The sequence below is a fragment of the Spermophilus citellus genome, assembly GCF_964194105.1.
Source record: "Spermophilus citellus genome assembly, chromosome: 18".
NCBI classification, from domain to species: Eukaryota; Metazoa; Chordata; class Mammalia; order Rodentia; family Sciuridae; genus Spermophilus; species Spermophilus citellus.
Window position 1 is genome coordinate 15,965,797 of NC_138200.1, and position 17,840 is coordinate 15,983,636.

General features: G+C 36.5%; 1 protein-coding gene across 4 annotated transcripts; it reads right to left on the minus strand.

Moving 5' to 3' along the window:
• Positions 1–1,474: 1,474 nt before the first annotated feature.
• On the minus strand, positions 1,475–16,703 carry LOC308637118 (uncharacterized protein). Of its 4 annotated transcripts, none has more exons than XM_081273294.1 (5): positions 16,341–16,703; positions 11,860–11,929; positions 10,025–10,133; positions 7,748–7,843; positions 1,477–3,794 (listed from the first exon to the last, which is right to left on the minus strand). In XM_081273294.1, exons 2-5 carry the CDS (start codon positions 11,866–11,868, stop codon positions 2,356–2,358), a joined length of 1,653 nt encoding a protein of 550 aa, XP_081129420.1. In that variant the 5' UTR covers positions 11,869–11,929; positions 16,341–16,703; the 3' UTR covers positions 1,477–2,355. The 4 variants fall into 4 exon arrangements, with proteins under 4 accessions (XP_081129421.1, XP_081129420.1, XP_081129419.1 ...); XM_081273293.1 differs by having other exon boundaries at positions 1,479–3,794; positions 10,007–10,133; positions 11,860–11,974; XM_081273292.1 differs by having other exon boundaries at positions 1,480–3,794; positions 10,007–10,133.
• Between the last annotated feature and the right edge of the window lie 1,137 nt (positions 16,704–17,840).

Here is a 17,840-nt window from a genome sequence, read left to right on the forward strand (position 1 = left end):
TGAGGATGGGATCCAAGTCTAACCACTAAATTCATTTTTCCATATACATAGCCTAAAGATTATTTTGTGTAATATAGTCATGAGACACAATATGACAATGGTCCTATAAGACAGTATTGCCTACTGATATCATAGCTGCCTTAATTTGTGTAACTACACTATGATGTTTGCACAACATCTAAATTGCCTTATGGTACATATCTTAGAACGTATCCCTGCCTTTAAGTTATACATGGCTTTATTTTATTTTTTCAATATATTTTTTTAGTTGTTGATGGACCTTTGTTTTTTTTTTAAAGTATTTATTTTTTAGTTGTATTTGGACACAATACCTTTATTTATTTATTTTTAAGTGGTGCTGAGGATCAAACCCAGGGCCTTGCACATGCTAGGGGAGTGCTCTACCACTGAGCCACAACCCCAGCCCCATCATAACTTTATTTTAAATGCACATATTTTGACCTGTCACATGAAGTCAGGTATGAAATTTTCTACTGGTATCATTATGTTGGTGCTCAAAAAGTTTCTGATTTTGAAGCATTTCAAATTTGGGGTATTTTTGGGGGGAGAAAAGGGGCACCAGTTTTAAACCCAGAGGCATTCAACCACTGAGCCACATCCCCAGCCCATTTTTTATTTAGAGACAGAGTCTCATTAAGTTAATTGGGGCCTTGCCAAGTTGTTGAGGCTGGCTTTAAACTTGTTATCCTCTTGCCTCAGCTTTCCCAAGGTTCTGTGTGTGCTACTAGGTCTGGAAAATTTTGGATATTTAAAAAAAAATTTTTTTAGTTGGACACAATACCTTTATTTATCTATCTATCTATTTATTTATTTATTTTTATGTGGTGTTGAAGATTGAACCCAGTGCCTCACATGTGCCAGACAAGCACTTTTCCACTGAGCTACAACCCAAGCCCCAAATTTTGCATTTCTGGATTTGAGATGCTGAACCTATACTGAGAAAACTCAACATTATATATTTTTGATTTATACACATCAACTACATGAATCCTTTTGTTTAACTCAGATTTACTGGAACTAATAGAGATAGAAGAACAAGATAATGGGCTGGGAGCTTAGCTTAGTAGTAGAGTACTTGCCAAGCATGTGTGAGGTCCTGGGTTTGATTCCCAACACTACAAAAACAGATAAATGCTTCCCAAGAAAAACAATTTTAATAATCTACAAATTATTCTATACCCTTCAAAAATCCAAAGTCATAAAAAATTATAGGGAAGTTGCTCTGAAACAGGAGTTAGCAACTTAAAAAAATATTTTAGAATATGGATAATAGAATTCTCTGTTGTAACTATCCAACTTTGCTAGAGTAATGCAAAAGTAACCAGACACTATATAAAGAAATATATTTTAGCAGAACTCCAATAAAACTCATGTTTTAAATCCTCTTTTAAAAAATTCTACTATATTTTAACCAGAAAGGATTATTTTAAACTAACAAAGTATAAGAAATTACATGAAGCTTTTATAAAATTATTATCAGTATATGGACTTTATTCTCATAATAATTAATCCATAGTAATATAAATAGTATAAAATAGTATCTATTACTTACTAAACAGAGACAATGTGAAAAAACTTTCCAACTTTTCTCATTTCCAATAATGGCACTATAATATATTTATTATTGTTCTTTGCACAGGACTCCCAGAAGGACAAACGTTGTGACCAATGTCATACAGGCTGTAAATAATAGAATGGAAACCACAAGTTTTTCTACCTTTGTTAGATCAACAGGTGCTTCCTGTGATTTGAGCTTTCTTGAGTTAATAATTGATACAGGTGGAAGACTTTTATAAATAAAGCATAAAAAACAAAGACATTTCTACATTCTCTGAATTTTCCTCTAAGGTGACTGACTATACTAACAATTTATGTACAGAGAAACAAAGATTTTCTTACACTACGTAAAAATAAATTAGAAATTCTCTGAATAGGAACAATATTTGGATCATTGCTTAAAAATTTGAAATATTATTTATATTCTGAAGGGTTTCACACCATAAACCATTTAATGCCTTAGAAAAACCATATTTAAAAGCATTCCCACATTCTTTTCTTTTCTCTTTTTTTCTTTTGGTACCGGGGATTGAACCCAGGGGTGCTTAACCAATGAGCCACATCCCCAGCCCTTTTTAACTTTTATTTAGAGACAGGATCTTACTGAGTTGCTGAGGCTGACCTTGAACTCATGATCCTCCTGCCTCAGCCTCCCAAACTCCTGGGATTACAGGCCTGTGCCACATTCTTTTCAAATTGTTTGTTATGAATACACTGATACACTGCCCACTGCATATATGTGCATTTCTATAAAACTTTCATCCATAAAGTTTTTTTCTAGTTATGAATTCTTTGATGTACTTTAAGACTTGACCTAAGTCTAAAGGATTTCCCACATTTATTACATTCAAAAGGCTTCTCATCACTGTGAATACTCTGATGTCGAGTAAGTCGTCCACAGACAGTAAAGGCCTTCCCACATTCCTTACATTCATAGGGTTTCTCACCAGTATGAATTCTCTGATGTACAGTAAGTTGATGGCCACTCTTAAAGGCTTTCCCACACTCTTTACATTCATAGGGTTTCTCACCAGTATGAAGTTTATGATGCATTCTAAGGCTTTCAATATGACTAAAGGCCTTACAACAGTCCTTACATTTATATGGTTTCTCACCAGTATGAATTCTCTCATGTCTAACAAGGTCTGAGGTACGACCAAAGGCCTTCCCACATTCTTTACAGACGTAGGGTTTTTCACCAGTATGAATTTTTTGATGTGTCCTAAGGCTACCACCATGAATAAAGGCCTTCCCACATTCTTGACATTTATAGGGTTTCTCACCAGTATGCATTCTCTCATGTTGAATAAGTGCTGAGGCACGAGTGAAGGCCTTCCCACATTCATTACATTCATAGGGTTTCACACCAGTGTGCATTCTCTGATGTGGAATGAGTTGATAGATACGACTAAATGTCATCCCACATTTTTCACATTCATAGGGCTTCTTGCCTGTATGAATTGTCTCATGTTGAACAAGATTTGAGGCACAACTAAAGGCCTTCCCACATTCTTTACATTTACAGGGTTTCTCACCAGTGTGAATTCTGTGATGTACTCTAAGATCTATACTGCGACTAAAGGTCATCCCACATTCACGACATTCGTAGGGTTTTTCACCAGTATGAATTCTGTCATGTTGCACAAGGTGAGAAGCTTGACTAAAGGTCTTCCCACATGCCTTACATTCATAGGGCTTCTCACCAGTATGAATTCTCTGATGAATTTTAAGTTTTCCACCTTTACTAAAGGCCTTTCCACATTCATGACACACATAGGATTTCTCACCAGTGTGAATTTTTCCATGTTGAGTCAGGTAGGAAGCACGACCAAAGGCCTTCCCACACTCTTCACATTGATAGGGTTTCTCACCTGTATGTATTCTCTGATGAACTTTAAGGTCTATATTACGACTAAAGGTCATCCCACATTCCTCACATTTATAAGGTTTTTCACCTGTATGAATTTTCTGATGTTGTAACAGGTTAGATGCACGATTGAAGGCCTTTCCACATTCCTTACACTCATAGGGCTTCTCACCAGTATGAATTCTCTGATGTACTATAAGGTCTGTATGACGAGTGAAGGCCTTTCCACATTTGTCACATTCCTTGGATTTCTCACTATTGTGAATTCTTTGATGTAGAGTAAGAGATGAATATTTTCTACGGAGGTGTACTTTCTCAGAGCTGATTTTTTCATATCTTGACTCCAAATCTAAAAGAAATAAAAATCTTTTGTCTTCCTGGATGCCAAAAAATAAATGTTCTATAGATTCTTAAAGATTTTTAAATGCTACCAATTAGAGATGAATACTTGAAAGAACTCTAAAATCAGCTCTTTAACTTGTAGTTATTACAATAATGTCTCCATAACATTCACTTATCACATTTTATTACAGTGATTAAATGTATTCCTTCTATATCATTCCCATATACAATGTAAATATATTAAAAGCAACTATTTATTGATTTTTAACCAATTATATTTCTCCTTAAAAATAATATTATGATTCCTTCCTATGCACATCCATGTAAACTTTTTGTGGTTTTCCATATCAAATGAAGCACTAAGTTTTTATTATCTTTGCTGAGATTTTCTTATTGTTCATTCTACAAGTGTTTCATCTATTTTATGCCTTCATATTTTTTCTCATGTATTCTCTCACTTTCCCTTTTAATCAGGGTTGATTGTTCTGGTAATTCCCAGATGAGTCTGTCAATGAATTTTCAGGTAAATACTAGGTTTATACCCTAATGAAAATCTTAAGGAATTCTGAGCTTCTGGGTACTTCAGAGAGAAAAAAAACAAAAAACAGAAAGTGATCTAAACAGGAATCTAGAGGAAGAGTGATAGGAAATATATGAAAAGGAATTGAAACATTTACCTTGGAGGATAATAATCTAGAAGGAATAGCTTAGCTGGGCACCATGGCATATGCCTGTAATCTCAGCTCTTTGGGAGGCTGAGGCTGATTGAAAGTTTGAGGGCAGCCTGGGAAACCTTACAAGACACTGACTCAAAATTTAAAACAAAATTTTTAAAGATCTGGGTATACCACTGGGTTCATCCTCAGTTCTGAAAACAAAACAAAAAACAACAAAAATTTTAAACCACTAAATGACAAACAAACAAATTTCAAAGATGTGATTATAAAGAAAAGATGAATAGAATATAAAAAGGAAAAAGAGACTGGGGCTGCGGTTATGGCTCAGTGATAGAGTGCATGTCTAGCATGTGTGAGGCACTGGGTTTGATCCTCAGCACCACATAAAAATAAACAAAGTAGGGCTGGGGTTGTGTGGCTCAGTGGCAAGGTGCTTGCCTAGCAAGTGTGAGGCACTGGGTTCGATTCTCACCACCACATATAAATAAATGAATAAAATAAAGGTTCATCAACATCTAAAAATATTTTTAAAAATAAAGTATTGTGTCCATCTACAACAAAAATAATATTAAAAAATGAATTAGGTAAAATATCTGGGGAAATGATGCTGATAACACACTAAACTTGGTAAAAGTTTACAACCACAGTAGGCTGGGGTTGTAACTCAGTGGAATAGTATTTGCCTAGTATGTGTGAGGCACTGGCTTTAATTATCAGCACCACATAAAAATAAATAAAATAAAGATCCATTGACAAATAAAAAAGTATTTTTTTAAAAGCCCAGTGAATGCCAATTACAACAGGTGAAAGGAAAACCTGCCTAGACAAATAAACTACTGAAAAATACAGATAAAAAAGTCTTGAAAGCAGAAAAAAAAATGTCTTCTTATATTCAGAGGAACAATGATTCTAACATCAGAGTTTGCTCATTAGAAACTGTGGAGGCCACAGCTGAACATGGTGGTGTATACCTATAATCCCAGCTACTCAGAAGGCTGAGGCAAGAGGATCCCAAGTTCAAGGCCAGCCTTGGCATCTTAGTGAGACCCTATCTCAAAATAAAAAAAGTCTGGGGTTGTAGCTTAGTGGTAGAGAGCTTGTCTTGCATTGTGAGGCACTGGCTTTGATCCTCAGCACCACATAAAAATAAAAAAATAAAGGTAATTAGGATTACACTGGTTGTGTAATCCTATATCATGTACAACCAGAAGAATGAGAAGTTAAACTCCATTTATGTATGATGTGTCAAAATGCATTCTATTGTCATGTATAACTAATCAGAACAAATTAAAAAATTGAAAAAATAAATTTAAGTAAATAAAAGCAAGTTTTAAAAAATAAAGGTATTATGTCCATCCACAACTAAAAATTTTTTAAAAAGAATCTTTTCTAATGACAATGGAACAAAACTAGAAAAAAAAAAACAACAGAAGGGCAAAACAACCAATGCTTCAGACAAGAATTGGTCAAAAAATCACATGGGAAATTAGAAATTATTTTAAGGCAAATGAATATGAAAATAGAACACACCAAAATTTATGGATGCAGCAAAAGCAGTGTTTTCAGTCTTTCACCATGGAGTATGATGTAAATAAACTATGGGCTTTTCATATATGACATTGTCTTAGCCTATTTTCTGTTGGTATAAAATACTGGAAACTGGGCAATACTTGAAGAATAGGAATTTATTTTGGCACATGGTTCTGGAGGCTGGAAGACCAAAATTGGATAACTATGTGTGGTGAAGGCTTCCTGCTATATAATAACATGGCAGAAAAGTAAAAAAACAAGTTGGACTGTGTAGAAGAAACAAAACACAAAGGGTAGCCTTACAACAACCTGCTCTCCAGTTATCTAATTCATTCCTTCAGAAAAGCATTAATCCCTCTTAACAGAATTAACTCTAAAAGGTCTCACCTCCCAATACTGCCACAATAACAACCATATTTCAATACGAGTTTTGGAGGGAAAAAAACATGTTTAAACTGTTTTAGATTTTATTACATTGAGGTAGATTCCTAGTTTGTTGAGTTTTTTAATCAGGAAAGTGTACTAAATTTTGTTAAATTATTTTCCTGTACCTTAAGAATTAAGACAATTTTTCCTTTTATCCTGTTAATGTGATGTATAACATTGATTTCATACAATCACTATCCTTGCATTCAAGAATTAAGACCCACTTGGTCATGGAGTATAATCTTATTAAGTGCTGTTGACTTCAGTTCACTAGTATTTTTGCTGAAGACCTTTGTATCAATATTCATAAGTGATATTGGTCTATAGGTTTCTTGTAGTGTCTTTGTCTGGTTTTGGTACCAAAGTCTCATAGAAAGCATTTGTGGCCTGAGCTCTTACACTTTACCTCTTTGCTCAAATTTCATCTCCTCAGAGATGATCAACAGTTCTTTTTTTAGTGTGTGTGTGTGTGTGTGTGTGTGTGTATTTTAGTTGTAGTTGGACACAATACCTTTATTTTATTTATTTTTATGTGGTGCTGAGGCTCAAAACCTGCACCTCAAATTTGCTAGGCCTGGATTCTATCGCTAAGCCACAACCCAAGTCCTTATCATTAGTTCTTGATCATCTTACCTTACCTAAATTTATCCTATTAATTTTTTTTGTACCAGGAATTGAAGCCAGGGGTGCTTAACCACTGAGCCACATCCTTAGCCCTTTTTAATATTTTATTTAGAGACAGGGTCTGCTAAGTTACTTTATTTAGGGCCTTGATAAGTTGCTGAAACTGAATTTGAACTTGCAATCCTCTTGCCTCAGCCCCCAGAGCCACTGGGATTACAAGCATGTGCCACCACACCTGGCTGCCTATTCTTGGTTAGTTTCCTTAATAGTATATTTACTACTTGATACTACTTATCTATTTTTTATAGTGCTATTATATGTCTTCCCTAATATATTAACTCCATTAATTTCTTTGCCAAATACAGGAATGAATACACTTTTAGGCAATAAAGCCACATATATAAATCTAAGTGAATATAGGTTTGGAAATCAGTTGGATCCAAAATACAAGTGAAAGGGCATTAGGAAAGAATTAATGAATGGGGAGGGAAATATGAGCCTAAAAAATTGTGTGGTTAATTAAGGTGAAGATGGAGCTCATTGTAGCTCGTGCAGAGTATTTATCTCTTCTCTACATCAGAATCCTTTTCTTTACTATGAATGAATATTTCCAACCAACATTTCAAGTGTGACTCTTCCTTGACTACTTGGGCTACTGCTTGTAGATGGCTTTCCATAGCCAGATTTACTCTTATTTATTTACCTTTACGCCATTTTCTTGTTTCTTTCTTTACAATCATCCAGGGCTCTTTTCCTTGCTCCAATAATGTGATAACATCTGGCTTAGAAATGGAATGGCCTGTTTAAAAAGAAAAAAAAGTGCAATGCAACATGATACAAAAAAAAATACATTATTGCCAGGCATGGTGGTACATGCCTATAATCCCAGCAACTCAGAAGGGTGAGATAGGAAATTTGAAGCCAGACTAAGGAAATTAGTGAGTCTATGTCTTAAAATAAAGAAAAAGGGTTGGGGATGTATGTCTGTGATAGAGTGCATCTGGGCTCAATCCCTAGTACCACAACAAAACTAAACAAACCCAAAATTGTACTAAAGTAAATTAAAGGTCAAAAAAATATTGAAGCCAGGCATTGTAGTACACATCTGCAATCCCAGTGACTTAGGAGGATTCTAAGTTCAAAGCCAGTCTCTGTAACTTATTGAGAATTAGGGGTGTGGCTCAGTGGTAAAGTACCTCTGGATTTAATCTTCAGTACCCACCCCAAAAAAGATATTGAATGAGATTTTTAAGAAGAGAAAGTAAGGAAATTAAAGAATAAAACATTAAACTGGGTACACTGATACATGTCTGTAAGCCCAGATACTTGGGAGGCTAAGGTAGAAAGATTACAAGGTTTGAGGCCAGCCTCAGTAACTTAGTGAGACTGTCTCAAAATAAAAACAAAAAGGGCTGGGATGTAGTTCAGTGTAACATACCCTTGAGTCCAATCCCCAATACTGGGAAACAAACAAACAAAAACCATAATATACACATTTGTATCCTCTTTTTCTTTTTTTTTTTGGGGGGGGGTAGCGGGGTACCAGGGATTGAACCCGGGGTGCTTAACCACCAAACCACACCCCCATCTCTTTTTTATATTTTATTAGAGACAGGGTCTCACTGAGTTGCTTAAGGCCTCACTAAGTTGTTGAGTCTGGATTTGAACTTGTGATCCTCCTGCCTCAGCCTCCAAAATTGCTGTGATTACAGGCATATGCCACCGTACCTGGCTGTATCCTCTTTTTCTTGATAGCATATATAATACCATGGTTGAAAATACTATGGCTGGGGTTGTGGCTCAGTGGTAGAGCACTCGCCTAGAACATGTGAGGACCTGGGTTCTATCCTCAGCACCACATAAAAAATAAATAAAATAAATAAAAGTATTGTGTCCAACTACAATGAAAAAAATAAATATTAGAGAAAAAAAGAAAATACAGACTCTACTGGGTGCTGTAACACATGCCAGTAATCCCAGTGACTTGGGAGGCTAAGACTGCAAGTTTGAGGACAGTCTCAACAATTTAGTTAGGCCCTAAGTAACTTAATGAGAACTGGTCTCAAAATAAAATATGAAAAGAGTTGAGGATGTAGCTCAGTGGTAAAGTGCCCCTATGTTCAATCCCCAGCACTAAAAATAAATAAATACAGAAAGAAAGAAAGAAAATATAAATTCTGAAACCTATTAACAATTTCTGTCTTTCCACCTTCTAGCTGTGTGTGAACTTGGTCTAGTCACTTATGCAAAATGTGTTGCAGTATTTTCATTTGGAAATGGGAATAATAATAAGGTTTAATTTAATAAGGATCAAATGTATACATAGGTATCTGTATTATAAAGTGCTTAGAGCACTGCCTCTGTAAACATATTTATAGATTACAATTTTTAACTACAAATCAGATATAAAATTTGCCTAAATAAATGAAATGTGTTTGCTTCATTTTTAAATGAATTCTACTTATTTAATTCAACAAATTGTAGAGGTTCTTTTAGTAATTAGAGCAATTTAGGACCCTCTGTCAAGCTATTCTCCCTGTGAATGAATCAGACAGATATTCTGAACATAAATAGGGAACCTGGATCCTTTAATAATTGTTATATAACATGTCACAAAATCCTAATGTGGCTCCTTCTCATAAACGAAGAGAGTCGACTCTTAAGTAGAACCAGACAAGGTGTTCTACTTAAGAAAGACAGGGAATGAGTCAAATGTATAATATGTCAAGATCATTGTATTGTCATGCGCAACTAATATAAAAAGAAAGAAAGACAGGGAAGATGAATATGTTTATAATAGAATTGCCTCTTCTAACCCAACAAAGTTCAAGTTGCTTCTTTGGGGAAAAGGGAAAAGAAATGTAACCAGTTTCTTTAAAAACTTGCCTTGAAAATCAGAATTAAAAAACACATAGAGAGCAGATTCTAAGTTATCCTAAATTATTCAAGGCCAAAAACATACCCAGTGAGACTAAGTTACCATAGTTCTCCATCATCACATCCCGGTACAAGGTCTTCTGGAAAGGGTTCAGACATTCCCATTCCTGCTGAGAGAAGTCCATGGCCACATCCCTGAATGTCACTGACCCCTGAAATGGCAAACCTGTGTATTATTGCAGACATTAAAGGAACATTGTGAAGATGATACAGAAGAGATAAAGATTGCATTGCATGAAGAAAGCAATAATACAAGCCTTTGGGCTACACATCTATAATATGGAGGGGACTGAAGCAGAATGTATACATGGTTTTGAAGAAAACTGCCAAGGAACCATCAACAACCACTTAAGTGAGCTTTGAAACATCTATCCAAAGTTGAGTCTTAATCTTACTACATTCTTCAATAACACTTTCATCATCTTTTTAAGAGATCCAGAGGGGCTAGGGTTGTGGCCCAGTGGTGAAACACTTGCCTAGCATGTGTGGGTCACTGGATTCAATCCTTGGCACAGCATAAAAATAAACAGGCTGGGCACAGTGGCACACACCTGTAATCCAATGGAACGTGGAGGCTGAGGCAGGAGGATGGGGAATTCAAAGCCAGCCTCAGCAAAGGCAAAGCACTAAGCAACTCAATGAGACCTTGTCTCTAAATAAAATACAAAATAAGACTGGGGATGTGGCTCAGTGGTCTAGTGCCCTTGAGTTCAATCCCCAGGACCAATAAATAAATAAATAAAAGTAAAGGTATTGTGTTCACCTACAACTTAAAAAAAAAATCGGGTGATGAATGGGGTGGATCCAGAGCCAGAAAGGTAAAATTAGCCATGTCTAACTGACTCACAGAAACTGAAATAAATGTTTGCTACTTTAAACTATTAGGTTTCAGGATAATTTATTATTTAGTAATAGATAAAAAATATATTAGGGGATAGGTTGTGGCTAAGTGGTAGAGTGCTTGCCTAGCACTTGTGAGGCACTGGGTTTCCCAGCACCACATATAAATAAATTTTTTAAAAAGGTGTTGTGTCCATCTAAATACCTAAAAAATTAAATATGTGTGTGTGTGTTTTGTGTGTAAAAATGCTGAGGAAGGAAAATGAATATACATAATACCCAAGTTAATATGTCCCATTTAATATCAGAATACCAGAATACTCTTCTTTCCTTTGGTACTGGGATTGAACCCACAAGACCATCTGGTTATTCAATGCCAAATTTCTATCTTCACTATTTGGCAATCTCAAGTCTGTGAAAATTTCAGTTTTTTCATGTATGTCAATACTTTCATTTGTCTATCTCACCAAACTAGACTTTGACATGGAAGGTATAAATCTTTACTTCAAAGGACTTAAGTCCATCACTGCCCTTCATAAATAAATGGGCACTTAAGATATGTTGAAAAATTTGGTCAGTAATTATATGATCACTTGTAAGTTTATTATTTAATTTTATTTATTTTTTTGGTACTGAGGATTGAACCCAAAGCTGCTTAACCTCTGAGTCACATCCCCAGCTCCTTTTATTTATTTATTTTTTTTAATTTGAGACAGGGTCTCACTAAGTTGTGGAGGGGCTTACTAAGCTGAAGTTTAATTTTTTATTTTGAATTTTTGAATTTTTCTTTTTTCCTGCAGTATTGGGGATTGAATCCAGGGCCTCCACATGGTGAGCAAGCACTCTACTACTAAGTCACATATCCTAACTAGAATGAGCAGGTAAGTTCAGGGAGGATGCTGGGTAATTTGTCATGACAGTTCTGTGGAAGAACAAGAACTAGAAGCAGATTATTTGAAGAAAATTTTTTCCTGATCAGACACTTTTGGGAAAACTACCTACACATATAAATCAACAAGGAGAGAAACATCAACTTACATGGGCCATGGTTTAGTCTGCAAGAGTAGATCGGTCCTCAGGTTTACTCTATCAGAAAGCACAGCCAGAGCTGGGAGAAGAGGAAGATCTTGAATCCACTTTTGCATTAGTATTCCTAACAAAACGTAAGTTTCTTAATTGTTGTTATGCACTTCCATTCCAAGTTCCAAACTATTTCCTATCACATACAACTTGGGCAGATTATAGTTCTAAATCACAAGGGTATCATAGAACAGAGACATTTCTGCACTGAACTTAGCATATGTTAGCATAAGTTTTCTGGTCACTGAATGAGTCTGGTGAGGCAGATGTATAGATCTGAAGTTAAACAACAGAGTATTGATCTGAGCAGATCATCTTCCTTTTATTCCTACCTTCCAAGACTGAAAACAGCCCTAATCATCCAAATCACAACCTCTTTTGTGGCTTTGCAATTGAAGTTGGTTAAGATATTGGAAATACAAAGGCAGTGCTCTGTATTTTAAGTCTGGCAAAGCTTAATAGAATACAAAGTAGACATAAAATGTAAAGTTGGGGGGAAAATTTTAAGGATGTAAAAAACATTCCAGATATACTGCCAGAGAAAAATCATATGACCAACATAATAACTATTGATGTGGAATATATGAAAATATCAATCAATAGAAAAAAAATAACAGACCACTGAAATCAGTAGACAGAAGTCAGGAAGGTTATATAGCCATTTATAAACAATGTTTTTGTTTTAAAGTTTTTCATAATAATTGTAAAAATGACTAGAGGTCAACTTGAAATATGTAGTGTATTCTTAAAAACTTAAGATGTTCTCTCAAAATGAAGAGACTTTAAGAATATTCTTTGTAAATTTAAGTTGTTTGACTTGAATGGCTTTTCTTAGTTTCCTTTTAGATATCAATATCCAAACTCACTTTATCATTTCTTCTCAAGTATGCTAGAGAGTTCTACTTAGAAAAAATGGAGAGCAGACTTCATTCAGCATCATCAATCTGTAGGACATGATCTGGTAAAATGAAAAATCTTAAAAAAAGAATCTTATGGGGCTGGGGATGTGGCTCAAGCGGTAGCGCGCTCGCCTGGCATGCGTGTGACCTGGGTTCGATCCTCAGCACCACATACAAACAAAGATGTTGTGTCCGCCGAGAACTAAAAAATAAATATTAAAAAATTCTCTCTCTCTCTCTCTCTCCTCTCTCACTCTCTCTTAAAAAAAAAAAGAATCTTATGCTCCCATACAAGATGGGGATTTAAGTGAATATAAATATTAGAGTCTTCAGAAAATATTATATGTACTTGCAAGACAGCTTGACAGCAGATATTGCTGACATTTTTTTCTGAAAGTTATTTTTAAAACATTATTAATTCTGAAAGAATGTCTATGTTAATTGAGTTTAACATAACATCTCTAATACCTAAAGTTGTAAAGTTAGACTTTTCAAGCAAGGAGATCCTTGGCTGCTTCTTTCAACATACACAAAGGAATATGAGTGATTCAGATTTCTTTTGCAAATTAAGAGAACTCTTTGCCTCCTTTATTTGATCAGGTCTTTTATGTCAAAACAGAACCACAAGGAAATATAAACATAAAAATTGTAAATGTACAAACCAAAATATTAAAAGTTATTATCTCTAGGCAGGGAGGTTAAAAGACTAGTCTTACTTTTGTCTTCATTAATTCCTTAAGGAATGATTTTTTTTTGGCAAAGCTATATTATTTCCGTCATCTAAATACAACATAAAGATATTCCAAAGTATTAAAATTTATAGATATCATTATTAGAGGGCTGGGATTGTGGCTTAGCGGTAGAGCACTCGCCTAGCATGGGCAGGACCTGGGCTTGATTCTCAGCACCACATAAAAATAAAGGTGTCCATCTACACCTAAAAAATAAATATTAAAAAATACTTTAAAAGATATCATTATTGGAAAAGGCTAAATTATTGACATTAAAAATCTCTGTAAATACTAGGTCTGTCATGAAAAATCAATGTAATTGAACCAAATAACACTTTTTTTTTTTTTTGGTCCTGGGGGTTGAACTCAGAGGCCTGAGCCATATCCCCAGTACTTTTTTGTATTTTATTTAGAAACAGGGTCTCACTGAGTTTCTTAGCACCTTGCTAAGTTGCTGAGGCTGGCTTTGAACTGGTGATCCTCCTGCCTTAGGTTTTGGAGCCACTGGGATTACAGGCATGAGCCACCACACTTGGCACTTAACTATTCTTGAATATCTTTTAGCTCCATAGCACTGATATAATTAGACACATTTCATTACAAAGATTCTTCAATTAGTAGAGAGAGAGAATGGCCTTTGTAAGCTAAAGAAATGTGTATGACAAATAAGCAGAAAAGTTTTGGGTATAGAAAAGATGCTCAATGAAATGTGGCTACACCCCCATCTATTCTTCTCTAAAGAGTTAATTAAAATAAGATTTTGTGGGCTGGGGATGTGGCTCAAGCGGTAGCGCGCTCGCCTGGCATGCGTGCGGCCCGGGTTCGATCCTCAGCACCACATACCAACAAAGATGTTGTGTCCATCGAGAACTAAAAAATAAATATTAAAAATTCTCTCTCTCTCTCTCTCTCCTCTCTCACTCTCTCTTTAAAAAAATAAGATTTTGTACAATTCTTCTAAAAGATTTTTTCCAAAATTCTATTTTTAAAATTAAGCTGCATATATATATATATATATATATATATATATCTTAAAATTTTATTGAGTCCTTTTTTTCCCCCTAGTACTGAGGATTGAATCCAGGGCTTTGCTTATGCTAAGCAAGAGCTTTACTGATGAGCTACTTTTTATTTTGAGACAGGGTCTCATGTCCAAACTGGCCTCCAACTTAACAATTCTCTTGCCTCAGCCTGAGTATATGGGATTATAGGCATGTGTCCCCATGTCCAGCTACCTTGAGTACCCTCATGCATGTATGAAGACTGTTTAACATTAGCTTATTGTGCTTTCTTACTTAAAATGATTAATTTTTATAAAGAGAAAATTTTATTATCTGCAAAATATTCTATCCAATGGAGTCTATGTGCTTTTCTTAACTATTCTCACAATCTCAATGAAATCTGTGCAAAACCAAGATGTAACAATCTTCGATTTTATATCAAAAATCAGTCTTGAATCTTGTGGGTTATGTACACTCTTGAAAAATACAAATTTACAGCAATTATCTATACAAATTTAAGGGTTGTGGTTCCCTATATACTTATAAATAGAGACAAAAGACAACTGGTTAAGAATGCCTGTTCTGCAAATTTGGAGCCAAACTATTACAATACAAGGGCACAAGATAATTAACTTAGTATTTCGTTACTTCTGACTATAGAAACCTAAAAGAGAACTAGAGGCAGTGGGGGTTTGCCTGTAATCCCAGTGACTCTAGAGGCTGAGACAGAGGATCCTAAATTCAAAGCCAGCCTCAGTAATTTAGCGAGGCTTCATCTCAAAATAAAAAATAAAAATAAAAAGAGCTGGGGATGTAGCTCAAGTGGTAGCACGCTCGCCTAGCATTCGTGAGGCACTGGGTTCCATTCTCAGCCCCACATAAATGTGAAGTAAAGATACTGTATCCACCAAAAACTAAAAAATAAATATTAAAAAAAAAAGAGCTGGGGATGTGGCTCAGTGGTTAAGTGCTCCTGCATTCAATCGCCAGTACCAACCACAAAAGAAAGAGAGAGAGAGAGAGAGAGAGAGAGAGAGAGGGGAAGAAGAAGAAGAAGAAGAAGAAGAAGAAGAAGAAGAAGAAGAAGAAGAAGAAGAAGAAGAAGAAGAAGAAGAAGAAGAAGAAGAAGAAGAAGAAGGAGAGAGAAGAAGAGAGGAAGGAAGGGAGGAAGGGAGGAAGGGAGGAAGGGAGGAAGGAAGGAAGGAAGGAAGGAAGGAAAATGAAGTCTAAAGAGGAGTGATCCAGAATAACCACAAGGCTCAGTATTTATTACGTTACTTCTTCCTTAGTTACGTCTGTGGTGACCTCATACAAAGACCTGGGTGAAGTTAGAAGAGGGTTAACCTATATCAGCGTTCACAGCAGTTCCTTGAGTGAGAGCTCAGGGAAAGTCGCAGTTGTCAAGCAGAAGACTGCAGAGTTCTCCCAGGTAGGAATCCCATTTCTAATTCTATTCCGATCTAGTTCTAGGAGCCTGATTCGGGGCAATTCCTGACTTACAATTCCCATCCTAGCCGCAGGTCTGTAGCTTCTTCTGGAAGCAGTTATGTAGAATTCAATATCTGATTTCCCACTTGGGACCATTTCTCTGTGGCAGTCAGTCAAATGTGGCTGTTAGAGGATGCAGGAAGCGACAGGGAACCTGCAGCCTCACGTCACAGGGTAGCTCACCAATCTCAGCAGTGCACGCTCAGGTAATGGGCACGCACCCTGTGTCCCCGCCACAAAAGGACAACCACGCACTGCCAGTCTCAACACCCACCGACACCGAGGCACGCGCGGCCCTGTCAAGAGCAGCACGGTCTCACCTTCCGGGCCGCATACCCGCCGCTCCTCGGCAGCTGCAGCACCGAGGGCAGGCAGACTCGCCCTGCGCGGTCGGGGCCTCCGAGCCTTGAGTGTCTCCCGCCGCGAGGCTCTCGCGGGTCACGCAGGGCCTGGGGCGGCTGCGTCAGCAGTCTTTTTTGCAGACACCCACTCCGACTTTTATCTCAGGTGGGACGAAGTCACAGCGCGCGAGGAAAGGTATCAGAAACGGAGCCAGAGGTCGTAGTTATATCCGTATCTCGTGAGAAATGTCCACACTAGGCTGTCTCGGCCCGTAGCCGCCTGTGGGAAATGGAGTCCACGGCCGAGAAAAACTAAGGACCGCGCGCCCCGCCCACCGCCGAGTCCCGGCGCCTTCTGGGAGTGGCCTGCTGCATCTAGAGTGCGCACGCGTAGGTGCCCAAGTGCTGGAGGCACTGCCCTGAGAGGCGGGGGACGCTATAAGTGGTTTTCGTGGTCCAGAGGAGGCAAGTGTGGGTGGATCTGGATTGGGGTAGTCTCAGAAGGGAATTCTGCAGTTCTGTTCCCAGGGCTCAACCTGATGTGTGAGGATCCACCTTGTAGTCAGTGCTGTGAACCCGAAGCTGATCTCCTGGCTTGACAGGTGCCAGTTAGTGAAGGTGGAATGCTGGAACCCTATGGCCCTGGGGTAGTACAAGCTTGTTTTTTTTTTTTTTAATTTATTCTAATTTGTTATACACGATGGATAAGTTTGTTTTAATATATATGGAACAGTAACTTTTAATATCCGCGGAAAGATCTAGCTTGCCGTATAAAGTGTTAGGTTGAGTTTTGAGCATAAAAGTGAAGTTCCATTACATTCTTAAATAACGTTTTTCATCCCTGGCAACATTAGATGATTTACTAAATTTGGTTAAAAAATCATCTGAAGAAAAAAACCTACATAATTTTAATATTTTGGTTTTGGAATAGGTTTTCTAAATATAAACAAGTTTTTTTTTTTAATTTAGAAACTTGAGGTGGTAATTTTTTATAAATCTTGATAGTAATCTATAAATATCCAAATTATGCCAATGTAAAAATAAAACCTTCAGATAAATGAATTGGGGAAATAGTTATAACAATAACATAAATGTATGGTTAGGTAATAATGTTAATTTACTTTCACTCTGGTTTAATATTAGTGAATATACCCCAAGAGGAAAAGGAACAAAGTCTAAAAATTCACTATCAACATATACATAGGAGGGGCTGTTGTTCTGGCTCAGTGGTAGATTGCTTGCCTAGCACCGGTGAGGCAATGGGTCAACCTTCAGCACCACATAAAAATAAAAAAGGTATTATATCCATATACATCTAAAATATTTTTTAAAAACCAGTACACATAGTAAAAAAATCAGTTCTTAGATCGTTGCTCCAGAATCTCCTGAGTGAATCTCAGAAGTATAACAGAAGAATACACACATAGATCAGATAGATTAATGGATTAATTTAAGTCCAAGAATGAACTTTCATATATA